The sequence below is a fragment of the Liolophura sinensis genome, chromosome 10, assembly GCF_032854445.1.
Source record: "Liolophura sinensis isolate JHLJ2023 chromosome 10, CUHK_Ljap_v2, whole genome shotgun sequence".
NCBI lineage: Eukaryota > Metazoa > Mollusca > Polyplacophora > Chitonida > Chitonidae > Liolophura > Liolophura sinensis.
The window spans coordinates 16,935,492-16,960,239 of NC_088304.1; the positions used below are offsets into that span (position 1 = coordinate 16,935,492).

At 39.7% G+C, this 24,748-nt stretch overlaps 1 protein-coding gene across 1 annotated transcript; it reads right to left on the bottom strand.

Annotated features, from left to right (window-relative positions):
* Window positions 1–2,079: 2,079 nt before the first annotated feature.
* On the bottom strand, window positions 2,080–15,452 carry LOC135476090 (serine/threonine-protein phosphatase 4 catalytic subunit). Its single transcript, XM_064755990.1, has 9 exons — window positions 15,391–15,452; window positions 13,460–13,500; window positions 12,550–12,673; window positions 11,590–11,742; window positions 10,572–10,745; window positions 9,439–9,565; window positions 6,060–6,249; window positions 5,483–5,561; window positions 2,080–4,260 (listed from the first exon to the last, which is right to left on the bottom strand). The coding sequence occupies exons 2-9, from the start codon at window positions 13,483–13,485 to the stop codon at window positions 4,210–4,212; spliced, it is 924 nt and encodes a 307-aa protein (XP_064612060.1). The 5' UTR covers window positions 13,486–13,500; window positions 15,391–15,452; the 3' UTR covers window positions 2,080–4,209.
* Window positions 15,453–24,748: the final 9,296 nt, after the last annotated feature.

Consider the following 24,748-nt stretch of genomic DNA (forward strand, 5'->3'; position numbering starts at 1 on the left):
ATTACGTAATTCAGCTTCTGTGATGACGGAAAAATGTATAAACCCAGCCTCATTAGCCAGTGATTTCAAGTAGCATGTTACTCATGTTAATGTACCTTTGTTAAATATTTTTTAAACATAATTTAGCAGTATATACAGGGGTAGCTAATTATGAGTAAATGATAAACCTGGACAGTAATCCTTTAATGTAAGGCGGACATTATCGATGTTGTCTGGGGGTACCTGATGGTACTCAGGGGATAGGTTTAGGGAGGGTGGGGGTTCTAACTTCTCAAACTCGCTTGAAGGGTTTGCAAACCATTTTGAATCACATGACAGAGTCAGCATAGGCTGAGACTGACTCCACGATTGGCTGGAAATGTTTGTCATAGAATAAGTCAGATAATATTCTGATGAATATAATTAAGTACTTTACAGGATTATTAACAAAGTTTGTGTTCCAAAAAAGGGTGACTCATATATACAATCACCTATGCACCACTATTCAGCCTAAAGCTATGCATACATTAACGGTTATGAAGCAACTGCCAGTTTCAACGGCCATTCGATTTAACAACTGGAATACAACCCCAGTTGGGTCGCAAATTATTTGGCGCATTTGAGCTCGTGGGATGGGTCAGGTTCAGTTGTGTTTGCTCCCTTGTATGCTGAGGTTAAAGCCCCATCCAGATTACCCAATATCATTCAACAATTTGAGTTCTTTTGAGCAGTCTGGATGGGTTCTTCAACTCCGTTCAGCAACACTCAACAACATCCAACTTTGTTGATTCGGAAATGTGCATGTGTGTGTGGTTTTTTTTTGTCCACAGGTTGAGTCAAGCTGAGTGAATGTAGCCATTCAGCAGGCATGTAGAAATAACGTGACCGTCTTTATGATGGCGGCACCAAGGGCTAAAGAGAGTGAGAGAGCGAGCGCTTGGGGTTTAACGTCGTACGCAACAATTTTTCAGTCATATGATGACAAAGGAATCCTTAGGGTGCATGTACGTGTAATGTGCCTCCTTGTTGCAGGACGGATTTCCACTGCTCTTTTATTTAGTGCTGCTTCACTGAGACGACTTACTGAAGGCAAGTAAGCCGCCCCGCTTGAGCCATTATACTGATATGGGTCAACCAGTCGTTGCACTATCCCCTTCATGCTGAACGCCAAGCGAGGAAGTTACAACTTCCTCTTTTAAAGTCTTAGGTGTGACTCGATCAAGGATTGATCCTGGATCTACCGGTCCCGAAGCGGACGCTCTACCAACTGTGCTATCCGGGCCGGTGGGCTAAAGAGAGAAACTGGTCTCACAATGAGGCAGCTTTGTTGATACCTCAACAGCATTCAACTTGCTATTGAGTCCATAGAAGTTGAACGATGTTGGATAGTCCGGACAGGGCTTTACACACAAGACATGCTATTATTGACCTAAAATTTGGTCTGTAATTAAGTTACTTAATTGGTCTGATTCTTAAGAGTTCTCTTCATCGCAGAAATTTTTTTCTTTGAAAGGCAGGATTATATCCTACTGGACAAATTTTAAGTTAAAGTACCAATGGTAATAATTTATGATCTTTATATGCCTCTAAATAAGTTTAACCCTGCACAGCTTGATCAGCCATTCTAAAAACAAAGAACACAAGCATATTTATGTCTCCACCACTTGAAAAGTAGGGGTGCCCTGGGCATCCCCTGACCTGACACCACTGCTGGTAATATAATTAGTTTTCAAACATGTAGTATAGTAACAAAAATTTGAGCCATGCATGTGTGGGTATAAGTACCTGTATGATTCTGTGCTTATTCAAGTACTTGAGAGATTATCTATTCCTATATGATAGCAAACCCTATTATGAACCCTTTGGCTAAGTTGCTTCAGACACAGAAACAAGGCTGTGATCAGAAAAGAGCCACCTTCCTAAAATATGGAACATGGCAAGAATTTCATTGAATGAAGGCCTGAGACTAGACTCGGGTCTAGATAATATCAAGTCAGCACAAGAATCAACGTTCCTGAAAATCAACATACTGTCAGACCGAGACTGAAGTGAGAAACCTCCAGATTCTGGCCAGGTCAGATTTCAACATTGCAAAATACAAAACACCAATAAAGACAAAAAAAAAAACAAGATTATTCAATGTGTCAAAAATACATTTTATTGTCTCAAGAATGCTGGATTCCGTAAGAATTAAAAACAACTTTCTCTTTACTTGGGCTTGTGTGTATTCATGAAGAATTATGTTTAATGAACACATATGAAAATTTGAGCCCCTGAAAATTGCCTTATTACACAAGGGAACCCTAACATATTTATAGATTAAAAAACAAAACAAAGTGTACGCAAATATCATAAGGGTCTGTGGCGATTTGAACTGACTTAAAGTCTCTACACAATTCTTTAAAAAGTATGCTGCTTGTAGACTGGATAGCTGAATAATCCGATATGATGCCCTGGTCTGGGATGTCTTTGATCTTAAATAGTTCACTAAAACGTGCAGGTTTTTGCTGAACCAGGGAACCATATCATGACAAGGCCAATGTGTGTTTTGATGTCAGGGAAACCTTTATCTAAACAACCTAAACACAATGAGCTAAGGCAGCAATATTCCAACTGACAATACCTGTGTAACTTTGTAGCCATCCTTGGGATCGTAGCGTTGAAAGACTGATGCAAATATTGTAGCATGGAGCTCGCGTTCAGTACCTATGGCTACACTTTCATACAGTGAATCTTGCTGCCGCACCCCTTGACTGTTTTCTAAGGTGATCTTATTCAAACTGCCCTCAACCATAATGATGACGTACATTCAGTTTTATGAAGCTAGATCTGATGTTCATAAACAATGGCCTTTATATGAAGTATTAAAGCTGAAGGATTGGCCCCTGATCATAAGCTCATGTCGCATTCTTACTTCAAAAAGGCTACAAAATAAAAACATTTGCATATCATCATGAAAATTTTGATGGTTGCACTAATTATTCTGCTCTGACATGGTCACAAATTCACTGGTGTTTTTCTTTGACAATCCTATCCAGGGAGAAGGTTTCATTAAAACCTCTTCTGTCATAGTAAAAGTCTGATTGTATATGTTTGTAAATATTAATTACATGCAAGTGCCCATGCAGTTATGAGTCATAGCTGAAATACATCTAAGGCTGTCATCAATGAACTTTACATACACAACTTTCTATCGATATCTGAATTTTGTAAAATAAATGTTTAGAATGGGTACAGATATAAATGTACATATAAATACATGGGATAGGAGGGGACCATCTATGACCCACAGCTGCTTTAATACACTTAACAAAAAAAAAAATTTGACCTATGAAGTTTTGTTAACCTGGATCTGAGTACTCTTTAATACTGTACACCCTGTTAATGTTACACTTCAGCAATGACCCCCATCCCCCACAGGTAATTAGAGGACTCAGATATTTAAATATTTACTGGCACTCAATAAAGTTTGAGAAAAATCTGAACCATCAAGTTCTTGTCTGCAAATGTTGACACTTGTTTTGATGTCAGATGTCCTGGTCCCTTGTACAGATCTGCATGTAGATGCTGCGAGGCTGGTGAGGCATAACCCTTGACCTGTATTGATTTGCCCTCCAATTTTTCTTGTGACAGCCAGGCACATGAAGGTCAATGAGGGAATGGCTACAATCGATGTCAAACTTCCATGTGGTTTGAACTCTTAGTTGGACTGAAATGTTTGCTGTATGGCACATCTGACTAATAGGCCACACAAGGAAAACTTCCAACGCAGTTTTGTGTTTTGTCCGATATTCCATTGTGAAGTTTGGCTCCTGCATACCACAGCGGCAGTCTTGTGGATATACAGATTGTTTCCCAGCCTAGAATGAGCATTTTCCTTTCAACCAGCCAGGAGCGAATTCCTCCAACATGCCACCTGCACTCTTAACTCTCCCAAACTGCGCAGCTGATTCGTTCATACAAACGGCAAAAACCTGGGGTAAGAAGCTGTTACTTTTTTTAAATATACTGGCTGTGTTGATTACACATATTCCAACGAGACAGTCAGTCCAGAGCACAGGCATTCACACATCTTCAACAAAAATCATGTTCAACTAACCAACCCCTTGGTTCGGTTGTCAGTTTGGGCAGGCACAATGTCAGATGAGTGGTTTGCCTTGTCTGCTGGAAACATGGGACTTGGCTTAGCAGCTGTTGGTCTCTTATTGTCCATTAATTGGGAATTTCTTATTACAGAAAGTAATCCGGTTGGGGCTTTTTGGATGGAATTCCTCGAGTTTCCTGGTGAAGAGAAACTGATGTTGAATATTTGTTCATATTTTACATGTTATACATCAAATGCAAGACTACACAAATGACACAATGACTAGACATGTCAATCCCTAGGGTCATTTTCTGGTCACCCACACCCTATGGACAATTGAAACATGATTTCCAGATCACTCTGACAGAGGCATAACAACAATGACAGTGAGAGCCTGAGAATTTTTGAGAGAGGTGAGCAGGAGTCTTATTGCAAAATGGTCACCGGCGTTTTAGACTTTGACCAACAAATACATCAAAGAACTCAACAATAGTCAAAAAAATTAAATTGGTCTCACCCTGAACTCTTTGCCAGACAACTACAATAGACCATGTTTTACAGATTACAGCCTTTGTTACGATATTTACTTGTTAGTGCGCAAATACATGATGTTTTTATAAATATTCACTTCATTCTATGTTGCAGGCACTTTGGTCAGTGTCACAACATCAGGAATCGTTTAAAATATACCTAGCTAACCAGATTTATGCATTCATGGTTTTTAGTATGCTTGGGAAAATGTTAAGTTGGAGCTGCGTTCAACTAAGTGCAGTGTTCCCTTCTTGCCACTAAAATTTTGGCAAAAATGCTAAAGGTTATCCACCAGACTACTTTCACTTCCATCCAGCATAAACATCATACCACTGCTGCCTAGTTTGCTTAACCATCGTCACAAGACATCAATACGGGAGTTTTGAGTTTACGTTCTATAGCTGATCATAACACATATCCTACTGTACCATGTGATCTGTCAGAAAAGATAGGCAACTATTTTTGATTACATTTACGACACATGGGCACCTTAGGATTTAGAATATATGAACAATGGAGACAGTTGTGCTGCTGAACGTTTGTGAGCTTAAGGAGTTTCTGAACAAAAGCAGTGCCGTTTCTGTATCCAGAACATGGTGAGACACGCGATGGTAAATTAATAACAAGAAAAGGTTCCTTAACATTTTTGACAGGTCACATTATTGCAGCTGGATTGGTCAATGTAAAACTGGCAAATTTTACGGTCTGACCTACAGCTGTGGACCTACAACACATGGTTTTCTTACTTAATTCGCACTAGAGTTAGACATGTTTGACGAGATGTGTTTGATATCTACTATCACAGATAATGCAACAGTAGCTTATCTAGCAGAACAGCATTCAGCTTAAAATGTATATCTACATTCTACATTAGGAAATTTCCCTTACCTGAGGAGCAGCCTCAAATATAGTGAAGTCCCTCTGTAAATGTTCATCCAGTTCTAATATAGCGGCTACATTTCCACATCTGACAACAACAACATACGGGATATGAGCCGATTTTGAAGGTTTAGCGTCAAGATTTATTATTTACTCATAATTAGATACCCCTGTACATAGTCATATGACAACATTAAAACAAAAATGAAAAAAAAAAGAGAGATTCGCAATTTAGTTCAGTATTAGAAAATTCTTCCCCATGTGGTTGTAACAACAGGTCAGTGAAGAAAAATGGAGTCAGTTTCTTCAAGATTCCACAAGATTTGGCACTCAAAAAGGCATGGTTTCACCATAATATCACATTGTATATAGCTCAAAATACTCTGCACTATGTGTTTCTGATCCATTACTCATTACAGCCATTGAATAACTCCAAAATATACACATCAATGTACAAAAAAAATCAGAAGAATTCAATTAAGAAGGCAATAAGCGCTGGAATTTGCACAAATAAGTTCTGAAAGTTTCTATTGGGCCCCTATACTGGATATATTGTAAGTGTGTTTCCCTGTATTGGTAACTGTACCTGTAGCAGTAGTTGGGAGCAGACCACACAGTGAGCACAGTTTCACTGAAGTGCCATTTGTATCCCTCCATCACCAGCTGGTGAGCACGACAAATTAGGTCTATATCATTAGCTGCGTTGAACGTGGCCACAACATCACTGCCAAAAAGATACCCCGCTCCTCGAGGACTCACGCCCCAACCATGCATGTCTGAAAACAAGAATAACAACTTTATTCATTGAATATAAGAGTTCATAACACTGAGCGCTCTGCCTCAGACTACATCCATGCCAGAAAAAGCCCAGGCATTGGCTACCTCCTTTCAGTTCACATACTGTCTTAATTAAGCCAATGAGGCACAACTGTCAATCTCACCGATATCAGTGGTCACATTAAAGACAATTAATGAAAATTTGTGTCGGTCAACACTCCTTAAACCACTGACTGAATGTAACAATACATCTCACATTGGGCTGTCATGGGGGACACACACACAGCTGTTATTATGACAACAGAACCATGTAATCCACTAACCTTCAGGGTCTGACAACAGCAGATCTCACACTGGGCTGTCATGGGGGACACACACAGTTGTTATTATGACAACAGAACCATGTAATCCACTAACCTTCAGGGTCTGACAACAGCAGATCTCACACTGGGCTGCCATGGGGGACACATACACAGTTGTTATTATGACAACAGAACCATGTAATCCACTAACCTTCAGGATCTGACAACAGCAGATCTCACACTGGGCTGTCATGGGAGACACACACAGTGGTTATTATGACAACAGAACCATGTAATCCACTAACCTTCAGTCCACTAACCTTCAGGGTCTGACAACAGCAGATCTCACACTGGGCTGTCATGGGGGACACACACAGTTGTTATTATGACAACAGAACCATGTAATCCACTAACCTTCAGGGTCTGACCACAGCAGATCTCACACTGGGCTGCCATGGGGGACACATACACAGTTGTTATTATGACAACAGAACCATGTAATCCACTAACCTTCAGGATCTGACAACAGCAGATCTCACACTGGGCTGTCATGGGAGACACACACAGTTGTTATTATGACAACAGAACCATGTAATCCACTAACCTTCAGGGTCTGACAACAGCAGATCTCACACTGGGCTGTCATGGGAGACACACACAGTGGTTATTATGACAACAGAACCATGTAATCCACTAACCTTCAGGGTCTGACAACAGCAGATCTCACACTGGGCTGTCATGGGAGACACACACAGTGGTTATTATGACAACAGAACCATGTAATCCACTAACCTTCAGGGTCTGACAACAGCAGATCTCACACTGGGCTGTCATGGGAGACACACACAATGGTTATTATGACAACAGAACCATGTAATCCACTAACCTTCAGGGTCTGACAACAGCTGATCTCACACTGGGCTGTCATGGAGGACACACACAGTGGTTATTATGACAACAGAACCATGTAATCCACTAACCTTCAGGGTCTGACAACAGCAGATCTCACACTGGGCTGTCATGGGGGACACACACAGTTGTTATTATGACAACAGAACCATGTAATCCACTAACCTTCAGGGTCTGACCACAGCAGATCTCACACTGGGCTGCCATGGGGGACACATACACAGTTGTTATTATGACAACAAAACCATGTAATCCACTAACCTTCAGGATCTGACAACAGCAGATCTCACACTGGGCTGTCATGGGAGACACACACAGTGGTTATTATGACAACAGAACCATGTAATCCACTAACCTTCAGGGTCTGACAACAGCAGATCTCACACTGGGCTGTCATGGGGGACACACACAGTTGTTATTATGACAACAGAACCATGTAATCCACTAACCTTCAGGGTCTGACAACAGCAGATCTCACACTGGGCTGCCATGGGGGACACATACACAGTTGTTATTATGACAACAGAACCATGTAATCCACTAACCTTCAGGATCTGACAACAGCAGATCTCACACTGGGCTGTCATGGGAGACACACACAGTTGTTATTATGACAACAGAACCATGTAATCCACTAACCTTCAGGGTCTGACAACAGCAGATCTCACACTGGGCTGTCATGGGAGACACACACGGTTGTTATTATGACAACAGAACCATGTAATCCACTAACCTTCAGGGTCTGACAACAGCAGATCTCACACTAGGCTGTCATGAGGGACACACACACGGTTGTTATTATGACAACAGAACCATGTAATCCACTAACCTTCAGGGTCTGACCACAGCAGATCTCACACTGGGCTGTCATGAGGGACACACACACGGTTGTTATTATGACAACAGAACCATGTAATCCACTAACCTTCAGGGTCTGACCACAGCAGATCTCACACTGGGCTGTCATGAGGGACACACACACGGTTGTTATTATGACAACAGAACCATGTAATCCACTAACCTTCAGGGTCTGACCACAGCAGATCTCACACTGGGCTGTCATGAGGGACCCACACACAGTTGTTATAATGCGAATGGAACAATGTAATCCACTAACCTTCAGGATCTGACCACAGCAGATCACACATTGGGTTGTCATGAGGGACACACACACAGTTGTTATAATGCGAATGGAACAATGTAATCCACTAACCTTCAGGGTCTGACCACAGCAGATCTCACACTGGGCTGTCATGAGGGACACACACACAGTTGTTATAATGCGAATGGAACAATGTAATCCAATAACCTTCAGGGTCTGACCACAGCAGATCACACATTGGGTTGTCATGGGGGACACACACACAGTTGTTACTATGACAACAGAACCATGTAATCCACTAACCTTCAGGGTCTGACAACAGCAGATCTCACACTGGGCTGTCATGGGAGACACACACAGTGGTTATTATGACAACAGAACCATGTAATCCACTAACCTTCAGGATCTGACAACAGCAGATCTCACACTGGGCTGTCATGGGAGACACACACACAGTTGTTATTATGACAACAGAACCATGTAATCCACTAACCTTCAGGGTCTGACAACAGCTGATCTCACACTGGGCTGTCATGGGGGACACACACGGTTGTTATTATGACAACAGAACCATGTAATCCACTAACCTTCAGGGTCTGACCCCAGCAGATCACACATTGGGTTGTCATGAGGGACCCACACACAGTTGTTATAATGCGAATGGAACAATGTAATCCACTAACCTTCAAGATCTGACCACAGCAGATCTCACACTGGGCTGTCATGAGGGACCCACACACAGTTGTTATAATGCGAATGGAACAATGTAATCCACTAACCTTCAGGGTCTGACCACAGCAGATCACACATTGGGTTGTCATGAGGGACCCACACACAGTTGTTATAATGCGAATGGAACAATGTAATCCACTAACCTTCAGGGTCTGACCACAGCAGATCACACATTGGTCCATCATGAGGGACCTCCTGTTTTCTGTCAATAGCTCGTATCTGATCTAGGTTTTGTATTGATGGAGACAATCCACCATGAACACAAAAAATCTGAAGATGAAAAAAGGGTTACTCATGTTTCAGGCTGTACAGTCTCTCATTCATATAATGATGTTAGTAACAAATGTATGAAAGGGAATTGAAGAATTAAAAGCTGAATCTGTCAGGATAGTCAAGTATTAAAAAAGAACACAAAACAAGTTCACTTCTTTGATACATGTACAGGTTCGCTAACACAAAGTGTATAGTTTTAAGTAAAAAGAGGAAAGATATTCCAAACAATTAGAAGAAAATATCCATTTTTGAGGCATAATTTATGTCCTTGACAGTCTCTCCATTTTATGCATACATTTATTTCTTGTTTATGGTTGGAATTATTTGGAAGTGACATCATCAATGAGCATACTGGTAACTCAGGACCAGCTTAGGCCCCCAATCTGGGCAATTTCACCCAACTAAGCAGGAAAATTGTAGTTAAGGCCATTGTTATGCCCCAAAAAGGGGTAATTCTCTATGCTAAGCCACATCATATATTCTGTATTAAAGGATTAGTGTCCAGATTTATCTACTGGTCCTATCTATCTGAAAACTTCAAACCTCATCTAGAACTAACTTCATGGTCCTTCCAGGACCTGTTTTACAATGGTATGCAGAACAACCAACCATTTCATGGTGAAACTCCATGTTTGTGGTCACTCTTGTAGCTTTTTTAACACTGAACTAAATGGCGAAGCCCTGAAAGCTTGTAAAGGTTGGACTTGTGGGACGTAATTCAGCAGGGACTACCCACTCTTAACAGAATAAATGCATGAATCCAGCCTTATTATCTAGTGATTTCAAGTGCCATAATACACATATTAATGTACCCTTTTTCCAATATTTCTTTGTCACTCAATTTAATAATATATAGAGGTGTGTCTAATTACCGCTAAATAATAAATCTGGACACTAGCACTTTCACAAATAAAAACAAAGCGTATGACGTATCCTTTGATGTGACAAAACAATTGTTTGTTCAACTTAGGACACTTAGAACAGTTGATCTACTTCCCCATACCTTCCCGTCAATTATAGCTGAAAGACTGAGGTAATCAAATATTTCTGTGCAGCATCTCCAGACTGTGATAGAGCCATACTTGCGTAGACATTCATCATAAAAGCCATACACCTGTGTAATCTGTCTGCTCTCGTGATTGCCACGGATCAGCGTTATTCTGTCGGGATAACGCACCTGTACAAAAAAAAACACCATCTTGTAAGTACACATCTATCTGAGTCTCCATGAATTGTCTTCTCTCGTGATTCCTACAGACCAGATTTATTTTGTCAGAATAAAAACCCTGTACAGGAAATACACACTTAATTTTGTAAGTACACATCTCTTAGGCTCCATAATTTGTCTGGTCTAATGATTCCTATAAACAAGAGTTGAGATAAGTTAAGAGCCTGTACGATTCAAGATAAAGGAGGAGCTGGATAATTATTTATTTCATTGCTGTTTTATGCCATACACAAGACTATTATGAAGGCTGGATATGTTTTTCTTCATGTTTTCGGAGGCAAGAGCTTTGTAATTTAAGCATCTTTTAAGTAAAAAAATCATAAAAGCTAGTGCACTGCAGATAAAGACAAATTCCCGATGTATGTCAGAAAAGCCTATAAACCTTGTCAATGTTTCACCACATATTGTCAACGTTAAACTGTCTTCATTCATCTAGCCTATACATATAAAAGCTCTCAATGACATTTTTCTTGTTATAAATCTTAACTACACAAAAACTTAACCAAAGGGAAGGTAAAAAAAAAAAATGCTGATGTCTAGCCCCTTAAAGGGATGGATATATATGGAAACAACATTGGCATGATAAATGATCAAAGTAACAAATGCAATAAGCTGATCACATTTCATGATGGTCTGAAGCCAAGATACGGCATGTGAGCATTTACTTATGAAATCAAGGAGCAATATTTCACGTACACTCTACAAGATAAATGGTTAGCAAATGACCATCAAGAATGTGTTACTTACAGAGTAGAACATGTGTGCTGAGAGATACATCCATAGAAAATCTTACCTTTAATGCTAATAATAATAAAAATGTTTCTACGCTGTAAAATCCTCTATCCACAAAATCGCCCATAAATAAGTAGTTTGTGTCCGGTACATCTCCTCCCACTTTAAACAGCTCCTTCAGGTCATAAAACTGGCCATGAATATCACCACACACCTGGCAGGTAAAAACAAAACATTGAACCGCCTTATTGACTGAGCACCACTTGAGAGCATCATAGAATGACTTCATTTAAATTATATTGGAAGGTTGGTGACAGATATTTATCAGTGAAATCCATCTGTAACTGACATTCATGTGTACAATTATTTGTTGCATAACAAGCGCTCAGAATAGGCACCTGTTCACAAGATAATACTGTGGCATGACTTCCATGTTACCCGAACAATCGTTGGCCGTTTCAAGGCCTGCAATGTACAATGTAGTATTTGTACTAGTTGTTAGGACGATGGATCGAGACAGTGTTTGAAATTTACAGGTTTGTAATTGTCATCGCCGGACTTGATACTTTCTTTGCATAAATTCATGGATATATTTAAAGATGGCTAGCTGGGAGATCTGCACACCTCGGTGTGAGTGGCTTGACCTCACATGGCATAGATCAGGGACCACAGCTGCCATGCAGGGTCATGAAATCTAGACAGGCGAAACTTTACATCATTTACCGTATTCCCATTTACCATTCATATTTGTTATGACATACATTGGCTTGAGGCAAATCCAACAAGTTGAACATGATTCAAACAAAACAGATAACACACAAGCAGTGGCTCGCTTTTTTCTTTCTTTATACATTACAACACTAGGTTTGCTAAAAGAAATTAAAAACCGAAGTGGAACTGGACACCCCCAGGCTCCATACATGTATGTACACTATGCAAGTATTTTGTGCTTGTGAAAATGTGTGAAGAGCACATGGCATAGAATGGCCTATGCTAGCCTCCAATGCATCACCCGACTTACTGTGACAGGCGAGTCCACCCTCTGTACATTGCTCTCCTCAATCAAAATCTCTCTGGCTTTGGCGCATAAGGCCTTCACCTCGCTCTCTTTGATAATTTCGCATCTCCGAAGTTGTTCTATTTGCCTGTAATACATACAGTACACATTCATTTCATACCACATTCTGATGCCTTTAGTTCTCTGTACAAAATATTAAACTGTTTATAGATTCATAACTTGAGAGGTGAAAATATATTAGAATGTCACCACAGTCCACAATAACAACAGACGTTCAGGAAAGGCAGGAATAGTTTTCAAACTAACTAGTTTGTTACCAGAAACTTTTGGTGTATATTCACAGTTTCACAATACGAATTGGTTACTAGTAATTGATTCTGAATCTCTAATTTCTCAATCATAGCCTAAACTTACAATGGACATGCACTTGAACGAGGAATCAGCCACGACAGTCAGAAGTTGATCAGAAATTACTCTTTGGTCGGCTATGTTGTTAATATTGAGTATCGCCCTCAAATTAACGCGAAGTACAAATACTTGCCTTAGGTAGACTGTCAGTTAGTACTTTTCAACTCTGTTTGAAAGATGTTCAATTTAACTGCATCAAAAAGATGTTACAAGAATATTTTCACGTGTTTGTTGTTAGCTACTGAATCAATATGGTGCAAAACTCTTTGAAAATGAAGGCAAGAAAAGATATTGACAAGTACATTGTCCATTTGCACGTGTCACTTTTAACTAGGAGTGAAATCTGGCCAACGACCGTGATTCTAACTTCAAAATTTTATAATTCATTTAAACAAGCAGTGCAACTTATTTTCACAATCAACTGCAAAGTCTACTGTACATTCTACACTTGATTGTATCTATGAGCTCTTAGAGTAACCAGCACCAGGGCTGTTTATGCTCTCACCTGTCCAAATCACTTATGTCACTCATGGTAAATAACGTATTCTGAAAATACAGAAAACAATAAGATCAGTTCAAAAAAGAAAGTAGAGCAAAAAAAACCCGAAGTAAATACATAATGATGTATTGGCCTTCCAGCACAATGCTGGTTCACAGAGACTTCAAATTTCCAGGCTTTTTCGAGTTCAAAACTCACATTTTCCAGGCTCAATGGATTACATATTCTCTATACTAAGTCACTGATACCAGCTGATACAAAATTAAAGCAATCTAAACATGCTGGAAAATTTCTCCAAGCGAGTGTCAGCATTATATTATAAATACTAAGGTGGGGTCAGTTCTGTGGCCTCAATTTCCAGTCATTCCCATGCCACACTACAAAGATGCCACACTGACTGCTCTAATTCTGCAGCCTTTTTGCATATGAAAGAGCAACCTTCGGTACAATTCAGCCCCATTTTTATCTGTTTTTTTTTCTTTTTTTTTTTTTTTCTTTTAAAGACAAAAGTACAATTGTTGGATTTGCCAGTTTCAGGGCTTCACACAAAGTATAATCTTATCAGTGAACATATGAAGATAATAAAAATTATCTCCAAATTCACAGTATAACTAGCCTCACACAGTCCATCAGCAACCTGCAAATGGTATTGAGTCTTCCCCCAGGCTATGATCATGTTGATTGGTTACCTTCCCACCATAAAGTGGGCTGCCATCATAGGAGTGTAACGCTCTTGAGTGTGGTATAAAACACCAATGAAATAAAATACTAGACTAAGACAGATGATAAAAATATTCACTGAGGTGGTTCTTCTCAAATCAAATTCTTTATAATATCAGTATATTCTAATATACAGATATTCTCTACCTAATGTCACAGGGCCAACAGGACCTCAAGGCCTGTATTATGTATATGTATGCATGTTTGGGTTTTCTCTTTGAACGTAGCAATATTTCTGCCATGTGATGAATAATTAGGGATGTGTAAATATACATCTTCTTGTGACAAAGAAATGACACCAGGCCACAAATTTAAGAATGTGAACTTGATGGAACTGATCTTGACAAAGTCAAGCTTGCAGCCAAACTTACCAGCACTAAAACAAGTATATATAAATTTTTTTCTGCCCTCCTTAATTTAATTACGCGTTACGGCCTTATGTTTGCGGTCATACGTTCCTTACTGTATTATCATGCAGCTTTGGTGGACTAATGGTTAAAGCGTCCGTGTCGAAGCCAGGAGGCTTAGGATCAAACCCAGTTCAGGTCACACCAAAGTCTTTAAAAATAGTACTTGTTGCTGCATCACTTGGCGCTCAGTAAAACGAGGTTAGAACAAGGAAACAGGACTGTTTAGCCCCCGTGTCAGTGTAGTGTGACTGGGTGGGGTGTTTGATATCTTTGGCATGATACTTCAGTAATGCAGGCCTCACCATATGTCACAAGGACTGGTAACACCAACAGGTTTTTAAATGGAACACCCTCTTCGAAAACCTAGGCCAATAAATTAGGCATTCTACGCCAATGATACAGCGTCTTGCAGTATTTTTCTCTGCGCACTTTGAGTCTCCGTGGCCTTTCCTATCTGACCTTTTCTCAATAATAAATTCCCAGGAGTGGGTTGGATTTTCGAATTCAATGATTAAACAACGAGGCAGGTAAATATCAGATATTGTTGAAAATAGCCCTCAACGTTTAATTCAATCCAACTGAGGCATCCTGTGCCTGTGGTTAGATTGTGTTTATTGACACGGAAGAAAGCGTTGTTGTTGTAATCTAAACCATAGCCCAAAAAAACCGACAATGTTTGTAACAAAAACGCACGAAATATAGAGCCCATGACTTCAACTTGACCACAAAAGAGTAGTACGTAAATATGGTACGAAGAACAGGTATCCAAACCTGGTGAAAACTATAGTTAAGTCGCCAAAGACTTACAAAATTCCAGAACTGTTTCGCTATCTTCTTGCTTCGTCAAGACTTCGGTAGGTGGCGCTACCTATTCCTAACAAGTGGAGATAACCCTGTCAGGCAACCGTGACAAATGGTTTCTATCGTGTGTTCATTTTACCACAAAAAGAATAACCAAGTATACTTTGAAAATTGAAAAATGATGAATAGTGGATAAATAACCAGTTATAAGTTCAGGTCAAAAAAAAAAATGCGTGTGTGCGTCAGCGCAGTCAGGTGCTTGTACATTTTGTTAACCAGGCTGATTTCACTGGAGCACTCACTCACTCACTCTAGTATACCAATTAACAATTATAACATAGTTATTACTGGGACGATTAGAATGATCATTCCATGTTTATTGCGGAATACGAGTCCGTCCACAGGGAAAAGTCTGTCATCAAGCATAGTGGTAGGTCTGTATCAGAAGATGAAATCAGTTAATTAAAACCGTGAAAAGCAGTTTAAGAAAAAATCTTCAATATTGGCAATATGTCGGGGCGAGTGATTTTGTTTTAAATACCATGAGCAATAGATATATGTTATCCCTTCCAATTCTGTACCAGAGAGGAGATATTTTGCAAATAATTTTTCAGCACTACCTGAATGACCTTTTCGGAATGGTTGTATTTTAGAATCTAATATTGTCCCACATGTTGTAAATCCCCAATATCGGTATCTGTTCAGAAGTGTACGGAGAAGCGTTTGACAATTAATTTACGTTATGTAAAAGATCATTCAATCAAAACAAAAATTAAATTCGAGGATAGGGGGCTGCGTTTCAGCCTGTTTAGAGCCCCATGCTTATATTTTCACTTTTGATCTGAAGTCTGGTTATCATCGTTTAGATATTTGTTCAAATGAGTATAAGTATTTTGGGTTTTGCCGGGTGTTAGATGGAATGCTAAAATATTTTCCTTTTTGAAGTGTTACAACTCGGTTTGTCTTTCGCGCCATATTTGTTTATTACACTGAGCAAAAATATAAACGCATAACTTTTTTTTGGCAATATTTCACAAGATAATGCTTTTATTTATGTCAGTATAGTACCGAGGGGTGGCCAAGAGCAAAACCCTACACCAGTGTACATTCCAGCCACCAAAACCAAAGTGCTGTGGATTCCAAGCTTTTCAACATTTTGACCTGTCAGTCAGGTGAGGCCCTATCTGTAGTATTCAGTGATCTATAAGGTCTTCCCTGGCACTTCTTAGCGCCGGACTCCTAAATAACCGGCTTTCCCCAGAGAATTGAATCCTTTGCCCAGTAGTGGTCCTATTTGTACGGCGCCATGTGGTAATATTTCAGCACGACAATGCCCGTCCCCATGTTGCTGCTGTATACGGAGCAATTCTACAGGCCAAAAACGTTGAAGTGCATGCTGAACTGGCCAGAGTATTCATCTGATCTGTCCCCAACTTAACACCTGTGGGATGTCCTCCACGGGCGTGTTCGACGGCGACTTCCAGTTCCGGCCAGCATCGCGGAATCCCAAACTGACCCCACCCCTGGTTCCTAACCTGCCTCAGTGTTACCATAGGTTGTTCGCTATGGAAATGTATATTGCTAAGAGTCCATTTCATGCCCCCCCCCCTCCCCCCTTTGAAAAATGGTATAGAAAGGAATTTTGATAATGCAGTTAATTTCATCAAAATGTTGGATGCTGCGTTTACATTTTTGTTCAGTATAAATGTTTACGACCTATAGTCAGTTTTTATCGGTGTAAAGGCACTAAGGTTGTGTTGTTTTTAGACGACGTCTGGTCTTGCAATTTGAATTGCTTCGATTTGATGTTTGTGAATAATACATTATACACAGCTGGTTTTGTGGTTAATTGTGAAAAGTCCATATTTATGCCATCTCCAACATTGTGTGGTTTGGTTTCGGTTGGCACACTGTTTTTGATCATCTGTATTTACCTGATAAAAAATATCGATAATCGTGTTGCGTCGCTGAATGTACCAAAAGTGCGCTAAGCAAACAATCGCTTCGTTGCATTGCTTCGCTTGTTGGAAAAAACTTTATCGGTGTCTGCTGTTTTGGGTGACATAACCAGATTAATGACGAGATGTTGATGTAATCAGGTCAAAAGATTTAAGTGTTGGGATACTTTATTTCGCCTCGTTGATCGGCCCGCTCTAGCGGAGTTGTGTTTTTAGGTGCATAGGTGCATAATTCTGCATGGTTTGGAGCTAGGCCTCCGTGGACCTCCGTAAAAATCGTTTCTGATACAAGTAATGTGTCTTGTGCAGGATTTTCAAAATGTGGAGTCCTGAAGCGATGAATATGAGTTCTACTTGGAGAGAGTTGCCCACCCTTTTTTTGTGCGTTGTCATTCAAAGATTTTCTTACAGGGGAATGTGTAACGTGTTAGACTGATAATCAAGAATGTGTACATAGGCCTACGTATATAACTATCACGGGTAGCAGAGTTCCACAACTTCAGCGAATAGCGCTCCAATTGTATCATATGTGTGTAAATCATTCTATCCAGTTACAAGTAGCCTGGATTCCTAGGTTAACGAACACACAAGCTGATTTAAGTAGAATTGTCCATTACGACGACTGGCAGGTTACCTTAGCGGCGTCCCCATGCCTTGGACAGGTTTGCTCGTTTGGAAAACCGTAAATTACTTCGTTTTAATTCATTGTATTGGAATCCCGATACAGAAGGTATAGATATAAATGGACTGTTTGAGTCTGCTGCCTTTAAATCGGCGTGGAAGTCCTATGTCACACTAGCGCCACCTGCTGTGAGAGGAAAATCTGCCGGTACCCCAAACGTCATGAAACAGATGCTTCGTGACGCTGTTAGCGTCTTGATACATTGTGTGACATGTCAAACATTTTCTGGTGTCGTCTTTGTGTTATAATCTCCCAAACCAAATTTAGGGTGTTAAGAGGTGGCGGGACAACAGCAGATATCCAAGATCGCTTAATTCAACAAATCGTTCTTGGAGTATAATAAATGACTATACCGCGTATTAATCTCTTTCTTTATCCATCGAAGGATGCGTGGCGAACCCTCGTTATTCCTTAAGCTAATAAAACGGGGCAACAGCAGATATCCAAGATCGCTTAATTAAATAAATCGTTCTTGGAGTATAATAAATGACTATACCGCAAATTAATCTCTTTCCTTATCCATCGAAGGACGCGTGACGAACCCTCGTTATTCCTTATGCTAATAAAACGCACACTGCAATGAATATTTATTTATTTATTTATTTATTTGATTGGTGTTTTACGCCATACTCATGAATATTTCACTTATACGACAGTGGGAAGCATTCTGGTGGGAGGAAACGGGGCAGACCTTCCCACGTGCGGACATTAAAATAACAAATGATTAATGTTTATTGGAACGTAAATGCATTAATCAGGGACACCATCGCGGCAACAAAAAGAAAGGATTTAATAACATTTACTATACGTGGTGATGGTATTGGCTATCTTACAGTGTGATTTTGCAACAGTGTTCCTTGTTTGCAAATTTGGAGAAATATAATGTATAAATATTTACGCATGTTTAACGCCTATAGGCTGTATCAAACATTACGCGTCAATTTATATATGCTATGTAGATTTTTAAAGGTAAACATTTGTTTGTTTTTGAAAATATTTACCATACAAGAACTGCTTGAAACAGAATATTTTTATTCTCCATGAAACAAACGAATGCCACCCTAAAAATACAGAAAGCTGAAAATTTTGTATTGATGGCAGGTGACTTTTCACATAAGTTCATGAAACTTATACATTTACAACTGTTTACCGAGTCCTTTTAATGAAATCAAATATATTGGTTACGCTTGAATTTGTTAAAATGTAGAAAAGCAATGGCAATAAAACTTTCCCTTGCAGATTGAACATATCTGTTTAATTTGATAGCATGTATCCTGTATAGTGCACAAACTTTTGGTCATGGAAGCTATTAAATATATACCTAGCATATCTGTGTTACAAAACTACTTATATTTTTTTTATTTCAGAGCATTAAATCTATACTTGTAATAGCAACTGCGTTAGGCTTTGACGTTTACAAATACACGTTGGTTAAATAAAAGCACATATTCCAGTTATATTTACTTAACCTATTTGGAAAATCGATCTGTATAACGTCCCGTTTTTGCATTCATTTCAGATATACATTGAATAAAACCATGTACATACACCTGGTATATTTACGAATATTTGAACTTCTCAGAAAAAACGAAAAGAATAAATCTTTTCGTCTCACACACATTTCAGACGGATTCTACATATGTCGGTCAGACATGTAATCACAATACATGGTACAACACGTCGATGAGTACAAGCATTTCAAAGGCTGCTTGGGAAAACGTATAGGTCCAATACTAACCAAAAATATTACAAATGTGGTATATATTGTATCTATATTCCATTACACTGAAAAACATTTCACCTTGTCAGATTGCTTAAGTGCAGGCTGTCAATGTAAGGCAGTGTACATAATCAAAATGCTTTCAGGCGAAAGTGAAAGGTAACAAAATGTCTTAAAATTCACCAGACAGACAACTGAAAACTAAGCATGCTGGTACAAGAGCCTGTACTCACCTTCACGTGACGTTGAACTCACATCGCGACATTTATGATCATTGTCTAAGTTATCTATCGTTTCAAACACTTTCCCCTACTCTAAGCAGCATTCAGTGTTTCAATAGCCCTTTTCATGCAAAACTACAGAGTTTACAAGTATAGGCAGCATGCTCCGATTTATTTATTTATTTATTTATTTGATTGGTGTTTTACGCCGTACTCAAGAATATTTCACTTATACGACGGCGGCCAGCATTATTTTGGGAGGAAACCGGGCAGAGCTCGGGGGAAACCCACGACCATCAACAGGTTGCTGGAAGACCCTCCGACTTACGGACGGAGAGGAAGCCAGCATGAGCTAGACTTGAAAGCATGCTCCAAAAGGACCAGCCTATAGAATAAAAGATTTCAATGCATTTTCAGTGTTAAATCCATACCAAAAAAAAAATGTAAGTTTTTTTAGTTACATAATTGTCAGTTGTCTATTTGGTAAGGCTTGATTCCACTTTGATCTCTCTTTTCCATGTGGAATGGCATGAATCAAACAAACTTTCTGTCAGACTTAAACTATATTCAAAGCTACAAATCAACGTTTACAGAAAAATACAGACATATAATTGATATGTTGTCATCATTCTACTAATAACTGGTAGTTTGGCATGTCTGTGTAAAGTTCAAAACACATTTAATTGTTTTAGTTGAACCAATACGCAAGGTGGCACCTTTACTCTCTGATTACTCTCTGGATAACCGAACGTGTCTTTTTCAACTCCTTTGGAAGAGAGTTGCAACACTTGTGTAGTATATATGTAGTACCAAGGGGTGGCAGCATTTCATAACACTCCACCTCACCATCTACAAACACCTCTATAAAGCAATCCTCGTCTGGATTAGGCAATTAAGTCTCCACTGTACACAAAGACCTGGTGCATGCTTGAGATCTTCCTGTATCTAAATAAGAAAATGAATCATATATCAAAATTGTTTACTGTTGTCACCTCCCCTGAGAGATTGAATTTCCACACGTATAAAATTTTACCTCAGCGCAGGTGAGGCCGATAACCGCCATTACATATATAGGCCTAGGCCTAATTGAAAAATTCTTCAAAAACCGGTACAACTTTAAACAACAATAAAGTACATTAATAAATGAATTCTTCGCTCACTGTCAATAGAGGTAGTCGCAGTAATCTTAAAACCACGAAACTCATAGACCGCAGCATGTAAAGTCAGATTAGCGACGACTATGTCATAGTAAATATTTACACGTGCCCCTTGAAATCTGACTTCTCGTCCATTTACCTCCGTCATGGGTCCATTATGACTGTACGTGTAAATGCTTAAATATTAGAAACTTGCATCCCTAGCACTATGGCTTAAGCACGAATAGAAACTCCCGTGATGTTAACTTATAGGCGTCACTGGTTTAGTACTACGCAGAGTGATATGTTGTCACCAAATTACATATGCTATCACATGAAATAAACAATCACATGAAAACAATGCAAAAGGATGTATTAAAATCCTTTTCACGAATTCTTCTACTATCTGGCACATGTCACTTGTACGATCAACATTCATTCTGACAAATGATATGGCCGGAAAGATTAGTTTTAAACTTTGAACAACTTCTGGCAGACTTTGACCATTTTAATATTCGTCAAATCGACTAGAGTTAATTTCGTCTACAATTTTGACGAATTTAGACTATTAACCTGGTCAAAATGACCTCATAAGTTAGTCATAACCGGCTGACTACCCATATCTTAGTCAAATGGACGACTTAATGTTTTTCTGTGTGGTTATGTTTGAGATTTAATTGCATTATACAATAATGGACTTCAGTTGAACATGCTTTCGGAATCTGATTCTTCTAAATCGGACTCTGCTGAAGATATGTCTAACTTGCAACGGAAGGACAAATTAACAAAATCGACTTTCCTCTCCCTTCTAATAGTTGCGACTCTCCAATTGGGCGACGAAGCTAAACGGTTCCAGATAGACTCGGAGGCCACATGTAGCGTAATTTCTCGACATGATCTTCCTCAGGACGCTGATCATGACCATGATGTGGTGTGGAAAATGTACAATTCTACGAACATTAGAGCACTCTGGAGAACCATACGCAAACTTGTCAACCCAAAGCTATTGAAATACAGAGAAGACTTTGTTGTCGCAACCTTTGACTGGGTCACGATCACGATGAAAGTGATGTATGAAAACATCCTGGGAGTCAACGTAGATGAACACCCTGTTCAAGTCCAACCCAACCCGTTTAAACAAGGTCTGGCCAAGGAACACATTCCTATATAAACTTCAAAGATGTCTTTTCGGGAGAGGTGGGTCCATGCAAACATGGACAGCAACTGGAAATGTACAGCAGAGTTACACCCTTTAAACAACCCTAACGAGGATTCCACAAGAAAGGAACTGAAAGCTGAACTAGGTCGTTTGGAAAATCTAAATGTAACATCTCCAAGACACTGTGTGCAAACCTCATACAATCGATATAGATGTTTGCGCCTTCCTTTCTGTAACAGTTGAACTGGCCGGCACCGGAAATTTTCCAGCATTGTCTGAATGAAGACCTTCAGAAGCTAGCCGGCCGGTAAGTTTCGAGTGACAGATTCTTGTTTTTGTTACCGGCGAAGGATCAACATATGCGGAAACCTCGAAAAACATGGCAAGCGGTTTGTCAAACTCATAGAGATATGTAGACAGGGAAATGCCCTGGCAAACTCGAAAGAGAAAAAGGTGCCATTTTACTGGACGTGTGCTTTCGTCAGTGGGTTTCAAACCAGACCCAAAAAAAGTTGAAACTATACTAAGGATGCATAAACCAAGTGACGTACAAAGTGTTCAGCGTATCATGTGTGGTCAACTATCTTTCCAAGTATGTGAAAGGACTGTCCGACTTCTGTGAATTTAGAGTTCAGTCCTAAAAAACCCAATTTATCTATAATTATATCCCTGGTTATGATATGTTTAACACAGACGAGCGTTACTCTTTAAGTATACAGGCGCATCGGAAACAATTTGCTGAGTGGTAGGGCCTTCGGTCGACTATCCCAGCTCAAAAGCCTGGAGCTGCAAAGGTCCCGGACGCTTTGGGATGCCAGACGGATGGAGATGCACTGAAATCGTTTTACGGGGTTTTTATTTGCTCACAAACATCCATTGCAATGTTATGTGCTTAGCAGTCTACAGTGCACATGGACTTTTTTTGGATGAAAAGTGCCGTACCGACCGACTGCAGTAGTATATAATTGCCTGGAAACTTTCAATACGTAATGGCTCCGAACAGATTAACCCAAACTATCCTCACATATTAGCCATCAACAAATCTCTTAAGCAATAGATAAGCTGGGACACTTTTCGGAGTTTGTACGAGCAGCGAGAACAGAATTGCTTTGTCTAAAAATATCTGTTTAGCTACGCCGAGGCTGGGACTAATAAAACGTTGCCTACCTGCTATATTAGTCCCAGGTTCGAGCTCGATAAAAACAGAAAAATAACCGGCATAAAATTTATATCCGATCGTTTAAGATTAACTAGTTCCGAATATCTTAAGAACCCGTAAACCCCAGAACGCACATAGTACAAACATCTAATATCATCTAACTTGGAATTTGCGTGTGCGAACCTGCTGATTAATACACGTAAGTGTTTGGGTGTTACTGTGTCCTTCTTGTGTATAGGCACGCTCTTACCTATATACTGCAACATCTTTTGTTAACTAATAAACTCTGGTTTGCAGGGATTGTCATACACGGATATACAGTGGGCCCAGTCAGTGGCAAAAAAATGTTTGATTCACCACAGATAAATATGTACTAGGCTGTACTAAAGAACGCGATACGATGACCAGTCGCCAGTAAAGATGTGACGTCACAGCTAGCACGCCACCATTCTCAACCGTTGTATGCTTTGGTGTAGCCGTAAGTAGTAGAAGGAACCCTCCCTTGTGACATAAAATCCGAGAGGTCACTAGTTAGTGTGCTCAAATTGCATGCGGTTCGTCTCTCTTTTAATTTTGGGCCAAAATACCGACCGGAAAAAGTCAAGTAGATATTCAACAAGATGTAGTAAACACACAACTGGACAGACACGAAGCACCAGCGGACAGGCAAGAAGTATAAGCGGATAGACAAGAAGCACAAACGGGCAGACAAGAAGTATAAGCGGATAGACAAGAAGTATAAGCGGATAGACAAGAAGCACAAACGGGCAGACAAGAAATATTCTTACTCAGCGGGACAGACAAAGACGTAACGTCATCTGACCTAGGAATCCACACTACCTGCAAGTCTATGTTATGAGTGTCACAAAAGTGCAACAAATTCAGAGCAACCTCCTGTCAGTCAGCCTTCTTTCTGTTGGAATGAACTATGTAAACGCAACACTGATTTCCAGTTTGCCAGCGCACAGACTTCCCTTCCACATGTAGAAATGTTCTAAAGCTTTTAACGGCTAAATAAATTGCTTTCCCTCACTTCACTTGGAACTGCCCACATCTTATGAAATATTTATTTATTTAATTGGTGTTTTACGCCGTACTCAAGAGTATTTCACTTATACGACAGCGGATAACATTATGGTGGGAGGAAACCGAGCAGAGCCTGAGGGAAACCCACGACCATCCACAGGTTGTTCCTATGAAACACATCCCCCGAACCTATAGGAAAATGACTCTGTATTCGACGTCGCAAGCGTCGGGACGCAACATTTACTGTTAGTACATAGAACAAGAAAACAAAGACAATTTCTGACATTTCAACAACCTGACTTC

Excerpts from the sequence above, each read along its gene's own strand:
- LOC135476090 (XM_064755990.1), bottom strand. The coding sequence starts at position 13,485 with ATGAGTGACATAAGTGATTTGGACAG. Across the intron at positions 12,674-13,459 it reads GACATAAGTGATTTGGACAG|GCAAATAGAACAACTTCGGA; the intron begins GTGAGAGCATAA and ends TATGTATTACAG. Across the intron at positions 9,566-10,571 it reads CAGCTATAATTGACGGGAAG|ATTTTTTGTGTTCATGGTGG; the intron begins GTATGGGGAAGT and ends TTTCATCTTCAG.